Consider the following 7,348-nt stretch of genomic DNA (forward strand, 5'->3'; position numbering starts at 1 on the left):
GTGGCGATAAAGCATCTCCTTGTTTTAGGCCATTCTGGACAGGAAATTTATCAGACAAATTTTTACCTACATGGACTTTACTATACGTTTTGTTTAAACACATTTTAATCAACCTAAATGATTTCATGGGTATCCCAAACTCTATCACAATATTGTACAATACTTCCCTCCTAACTGAATCGTAGGCTTTCTTGAAGTGTATGAATAGCTGATGTACTGTCGCCCTGTCTCACTCCCATTTTTTCACCAATATCTGACAAATGCAAAAGATCTGATCTGCAGTTGATTTGTTACGTCGAAACCCACACTGATGATCCCCAATAATTTCATCTATATATAGACTTAACCTTTAAAGAAGAATATTGGACAAGATTTTATATAAAGTTGATATCAGTGATATCCCCTGATAATTATTACAGTCAGTTTTATCACCCTTCTTGTGAACTAGTACAATAATAGACTCCTTCCACTGATTAGGCAATTTTTCCTTATGCCAAATAGAAGTAATTAGATTGTGGATCTTAGAATGTAATATTTTGCCTCCTGCTTGAATAAGTTCTGCCGGAATTTGATCACTATCTGGCGATTTATGCCGTTTCAATTTTGCAATAGCACTTTCAACCTCAAAAGGGCTAGGATCAGGTATTAATGGCTCAGCTGTATGGATTTCTGTCTGCTTAACAGCACTGACCCTATGTACATTCAATAACTGAGAGAGGTACTTCCTCCACCTATTCAAAGTGTTGTGAGAATCTGCAAGCAGATCACCATTCTCATCCTTCACTAAGTTGCTGCTAGGCTGGTAACCCCTCTTAAAGTCATTTATTCCTCTATACAGGTCTCTAATGTTCTTGTTTTTACTGTTCATTGCAAGCTCATCAAGTTTGTCTTTCAGATATTCCTTCTTTTTGTTCCTGAAATGCCTGCTGGTTTCACGTCTTATATTGTTCAGATTATCCCCATTTAACTTGCTTGGATCCTGTAACCATTGCAATTTGGCCTGCTTTCTTTGATCTAATAATTTTGAGCATCCTTCATTGAACCATGGCTTATGCTTCTTCAGTTCATAATAACCTAGACTCTCTTTGGCAGACATTTTTATATTCTCTCTAATAGTTTCCCAAGCTTTATCAACATCCACCTCAGTTTCCAAGTTTTCCAAAGCTGTGAACCTATTTGAGATTTCAACACAATACTGCTCCTTACCCTCTACCTCATTTAATTTCTTGAGATTGAACCTCTCCATATGAACTCTGTGTGTTGCTTGTTTGCTCACTGCCAGTCTTTCCCCAACCTTTGCCACCACCAGGTAGTGGTCAGTATCACAATCTGCTGCCCTGAATGATCGGACATCAAGTATACTTGAGTGCCGTCTCCTATCTATCAAAATATGGTCTACTTGATTCACACCTGGCTTTAAATCGTTCAGACCATTCAGATGCATTGCTATACAACTAAAGGCTTCATCAGCACAGACAGTCTGCAACATTTCACTGGCGTTTAACCCAGTTTAAAACAAAATTGCGTATTCATTCGTTGCTCCATGTCTAAAATATTGATAACAGTTAGAAACAAAACTCACAGAATATCTATTCATGAAGTGTCAGCGACTGGATTTGCTGATTCTGGCAAATTTTTCTTAATATGTAGAACTACACATAGATGACAGTAGTTCGCTTCACCACCACCTAATATGACTGCTGCAGCACCAGTCCTGAAACTCTGTTGTCAGGCCATGTACAGAGGACATACGCTGAATTAGATTTTATGTAATTGTATTCGATTACTTGGACAGTCATAGTGACTACATATCACTAATCAGAACATACCTAAGTGTTCTGTATAGTGTGATAATGGCGACTGGAAACTATCTTAGGAGTAGCTATTGAGTGCAAGCACGACTTTAGGCCCTGAACGTTACTTATGAATCCATAATAACAGCGTATGTTTGCAGGATTTGAGGTCCTCAGCAGCGGTAATGAAGAATTATGTCGTCTGGGATTAACGCTGTGTAGTCCGTTATAAATTAATCGATATTTTGGAGGAACATGTCTCCATTACCAGGGTCGAAGATCGTACACCAAGCAAATCCAGCTTTGCTTTCCACCTGCTTTCATGCTGGTTTCTTGTTTGGCTCATTCTTCGACCCTGAAGATGGAAACGACATGTTCCGACGAAACATCGTTTAACTTCCAACAGATTACACAGGGTTATACCCTAGAAGACAGAACTCCTCAGTTCATGTTTGGTTCAGTCGTTTTTTATTCTCTTTCAATTGCATACATCATGGGTTCTCAAAATGTAATACTTAAAGATAAACTTATTCCTGCACTAAATTTATTAAGCGCAACGTCCTGAAGGAGTATGGGGGAGTGGATGTATAGATCCAAGACTCACCTCCAGCTAGTGCCCAGGTCAGAACATGGATCTATATAGCCATTCCTCCATACACCTTTATGGCGTAGTTAAGCGCAGGGACAACTTCACCTTTTTATATGTATTTCAAATTACGCTCCACCAACCGCGTAGAAATTTTCATTTTCGGTAGTTCCTACCACGGATCAACTGTGTAGGACCTTGATGTCAGACATGTGGAAACTTAACAATAGTATCCAAGCAGCTCAGTGCATGACGTCATGGCGATCACGAAATTGCATTTATGGCTGACTTCGCCAGTTTAGAAGGTACGTGACGTCATAATATAATAACATTAATTCCGGTCTTCATTTGAGCTAATTATATGATTATTAACGAAGGGAATATCTTCAGCTACTTGCACCTTCTAACAGATACATTTCAACTGGTGGGGGAACGTGAGTACCCCTATTTTAATAGGCCGGAGTTGGCTAGAGATTCCTAAGAAAGGCAGGATATAGACTCTCTCCCGACTACTCATGGGTGTAATTACAAGGGGGAGGGGTATACTAATACTTGAAGTTGACGTATTGAATGGTTGCGGAAAGGAACATTGTTTTGTACAATTTATGTTATTTTTATAATAAAGCTACAAATTTAAGTACACAAAAACGTTTCCTGCCCGTTTCTCCCCATAATGTTACAAACTGTGCCGTATTTTGCCTGTTTTCCTATCCCATGTGAATCCAAATGTGTGGTTAAGGTGCTCGGCTGTTTCGACAAGTTGCCCTCGCATACTGTGTAATATAACCTCTAAAGTATTGCATATGTGTGAATTTTTACTAATGTCTTTGTCATCGAGAAATCATAACGCGTTTCATTATTTGAAATCAAGTTTTTTTCAAATGAGAGTAACTTTTAGAATCTTTGCACATTTAGTTTCATAATTACAGGTAGCCTAAGGTAATGGTACGTTATAATGGATGATGTGGATAGGAACTTAGCCCTAGCATCATTGGGCTCAGAAGAAAGGAGAGAAAGATGTGAAATTGCTTCTGCAACCTCTACTGCCACTACCTGCACGACCACCACAGAAGGAGGCATAGATCGATCTATGGTTATATATGTGCAACAGGAGCAACAACAACTTCCTGATCCATTACTAACAACTGCAGGAAGTAATTATACAGAACAGCAGCTCATTACGCTAGTGCCACAAGTATGCAGCAGTTTTTTGTACTTACACTAATTTTCAAATTCCTAAATGCATGATGTTATTGTGTTTTAAAACATACCATTGCTGTATGTATCCTAATTGTACTGAACAGAATTGAAAATTGTTCATGCTTTTAGCTGAACAAATATAACAAATTATCAAAAATTTACTTCAGAATTTTACTTCAAATATGAGGCAAGGGGAGTGTTTATAACAGGCCTGAGAATACTTTTACAGCTATTTATGCAGAAAATAGATCAATTATGAAAAAATCCTAAAAAGAACAAGATGAAAAGCAGTCTTCTTTCATATTATGGACTGTGCAAACATTGGAACAAACACTTCAGTCCAAGAGCCAGAAAGTAACAATCTTGTTACTTGATAAATACTCGTAATGATCAGCTAAAGTTAATTTAAGTGATACCAGATAAAAATACAAATAGGAAGTTGAGAAAATGAAAATGAGAAGGGAAGTTTGAGAAGACAGCATTAAGAATTAAAGTTACAAAGGACAATCTTTCTTTGTACCACTGATATGCTTGGATGATGGTGCTAGTGGAAACATAAATATTCAAACAAACCCCTTCAACTGCTGGACAGTTAAATGTTTTAAAGGTAACTGGAGAATTAAATGTTTCCAGTTATCTTTATCATTTGCATCCTGTTTTATATTACTGTGTAGTGTTATTATACATCTGTCAACACCACATATTCATAATAAGGATAAGAAATATTAATACAGTAATACTGGTTTATTTATTAGGAATTTGTTATATTGACAGTTGTATAATAATACTATACGTGGTGTGTTCAAAAAGTATCGAACCTTTGGTCGGCAGAAATACATTTATTGATTTGGAGGTACAAAACCCTAATTCCCATAAAAGTAGTCTCCTTGGTAATGCACACACTTCTCCCAGCACTTCCGCCATTGTTGGAAACACTTCTGGAACGCATCTTTTGGAATGGTGATCAGCCAAGCCGTCGCATTCCGCATGATGTCTTCTCTTGACTCAAATCAGATTCCTTTCAGCGGCATTTTCAGCTTGGGAAATAGCCAAAAGTCACACGGAGCCATGTTGGGGGAGTAGGGAGCCTGATGAACCACAGGGATGTTGTGTTTGGCGACAAAAGTCTGAATCAAATGTGCAGAATGGGCGGGTGCGTTATCATGATGGAGCTGCCAAGATTTTGCTGCCCACAGATCCGGTCGTTTGCAGCGCACAGCATCACGAAGGCGACGAAGGACCTCCTGGTAGTATTCCCTTGTGATGGTTTGGCCTTGTGATGCGTACTCATGATGCACAACCCCACACGAGTCGAAGAAAACAGCCAACATGACCTTGACATTGCTGTGGACCTGCTATGCTTTTTTTGGCCCCAGGGATTTCGGATGTTTCCACTGTGACAACTGCATCTTGATTTCCGGGTCGTACCCATAAACCCACGACTCATCGCCTGTGATCGTGGTGTTCAGAAAGTTGAGCTTACTGTTTGCATTGTCCAGCACGTCCTGTGCGATTTCCAGACAGCATTGCTTCTGCTCCATTGTTAGCAGTTTCGGTACAAATTTTGCAGACACTCTCCTCATGCCCAAATCCTCGGTCAAAATTGAATGTACCGATCCAATGCTTACCCTATCTCGTTCACAAGTTCTTGGACTGTGATACGACAGTCCTCCATGACCAAAGTCTGCACTTGCTCAATGACATTCTCATTTTGGCTTGTTGAGGGTCTGCCTGAACGCGGTTCGCTGTCCAATGATGTGCAGCCATCTTTGAAGTGGTTGTACCACTCCTTTATCCGTGAGTTGCTCATGGCATCGTCCCTGAAAGCCTGTTGAATCTTGTGACTGGTTTCCACTTGGGTATTGCCAAGCTTTTGGTAAAATTTGATGCAGTATTGCTGCTCATGTTGTTCTGTCATTTTACACCTTACTGGAATCCAACAAGCGCTCACTACACATTCTCACTCATAGGCTGACTGCCAGCGACTGACGCTTTCTGCGGGTGGGAAAAAATTCACAACTGTGAATGAATGTCCCCTCCACATCTCCACTGAAGGGAGCCTCCCGTGCTTCATTAGTTTATGCGGGAAAAAAGAAGGTTCGATACTTTTTGAACACACCATGTATATGTTTCCAGTTATTACTAAACTCTGGTAACTTAATGCTACTGGTTCTCACACATCATCATTCTATAATTCTGTTTCTTAAAAATCAGAATTCACAAATCCCATCTAATTTTCTTTTCCTGAGGCATTTCTTACAGCCATGTAACGCGGCATAGGCAGCTAAACCTTAGCAAGTTAGTTCACAAGCCATTTCTGTGGTGAAAGGAATGAAGGCTTGTGTGTGTGTGTGTGTGTGTGTATATATATATATATACTGTGAACTATGCAATTGGAACATTCGGCCAGAGAAAGAGGGAGGGGGGGACTTTATGTCATGAACTTGAGCCTATTTAATTTACAGCCACATGAGTTCCTCTGCTATCAGATTTCTTGTAACAAAAATGTAACTAAAATTAAATTTAATTTAATTTAACTAACCTGTTACTGAATTTAGATATATTGGAGAAATATAAAATATATATCCAATTATAATGAAACTATATTTTCTTTAACTTTGTGAGTATAACTAGAAGCATGTAAGTAAGTATTGTAACTCCATCAACACATTATACAAGAAAATTAAGCAGAAGTAACTGGCTGCTGAAAGATGAACCAAAATAATATACAGGGTGGGGCACAGAAACTTCTTTTTTGTGAAGACGCATTGTGAAGGAGGAGAGGTCGCAGAAAAGTGGGAATAGGCTTGGCGAATGCAGCAGTCATGGAAGTTTCTGTCTAATACCCCTCAGTAGGAAACATGAGGTGGACGAGTGAGCAGTGTGCGTTTGCTGTCGAAGCCTATATTTCGAGCAACCATTCCTACGTGGTGGTGCAGCGTGCGTTCCATACTCACTTCGGAATTAAGCCCAGAGGTCAAGTTCCCGACCGGAAATCAATTATTTTGTGGGTAGAGAACTTTATGACAACCGGGAGTGTGCTGAAAAAATCATCAGGACGACAACAGACCATTATGACGCCAGAAAATGTGGAGGCAGTTCGACAGTCGATTTTGAGATCTCCAGGATGCTCTGCTCGCAAACATGCAGTCACCCTAGACAAATCCAATCATTCAATGCACCAAATTCTTCACGAACATCTTCATCTCCATCCCTATAAGATGGTTGTTGTGCAAGAATTGTCATCACATGATTTCCAGAGCCGAATAACTGCATGCGAAACATTATTGGAAACTTTACCCCCTGATGCACTTGTTTTCTTTAGTGATGAGGCACAATTTCACCTATTCAGATGTCAACAAGCAGAATATGCACTATTGGAGTGGTAACAATCCCAGAGAGCTCCATGAGAGGCCACTTCACAGTGATAAGGTGACAGTATGGTGTGCTTTGTTGAGAGTTGGAGTTAATGGCCCATATTTTTTTGAAGAATACAATCATGCAGTTACTGTCAATTCACAGCGTTATGTGGACATGATTGAAAACTTTTTCGAACCAGCTCTTGAAGAAATGCATCTAGGAAATGTCTGGTTCCAACAGGATGGTGCCATGGCCCGCACAGCCTGAGCTTTGATGACAGTTTTGAAGGCAAAGTTCCCCCTACGGCTCATCTTGCTTCAAGGTGACATCCCGTGGGCAGCGCAATCACCTGATCTAATGCCCTGTGATTTTTTTATGGGGATACCTCAAGGCAGAGGTTTTTAAACAT

At 39.8% G+C, this 7,348-nt stretch overlaps 1 protein-coding gene across 4 annotated transcripts in view; it reads left to right on the plus strand.

The window, feature by feature from the left end:
- The first annotated feature begins 2,580 nt into the window (after positions 1-2,580).
- Positions 2,581-7,348, plus strand: part of LOC111868743 (zinc finger and SCAN domain-containing protein 2) — a 23,732-nt gene continuing 18,964 nt past the window's right edge. The window contains exons 1-2 of one of the 4 annotated variants that reach the window (XM_023859681.2): positions 2,581-2,684; positions 3,309-3,574. In XM_023859681.2, coding sequence (XP_023715449.1) covers positions 3,335-3,574 — 240 coding nt within the window. In that variant the 5' untranslated portion in view covers positions 2,581-2,684; positions 3,309-3,334. The other 3 variants (XM_023859678.2, XM_023859680.2, XM_023859679.2) reach the window with 3 other exon arrangements.

Source organism: Cryptotermes secundus, unplaced genomic scaffold (genome assembly GCF_002891405.2).
Source record: "Cryptotermes secundus unplaced genomic scaffold, Csec_1.0 scaffold13, whole genome shotgun sequence".
NCBI classification, from domain to species: Eukaryota; Metazoa; Arthropoda; class Insecta; order Blattodea; family Kalotermitidae; genus Cryptotermes; species Cryptotermes secundus.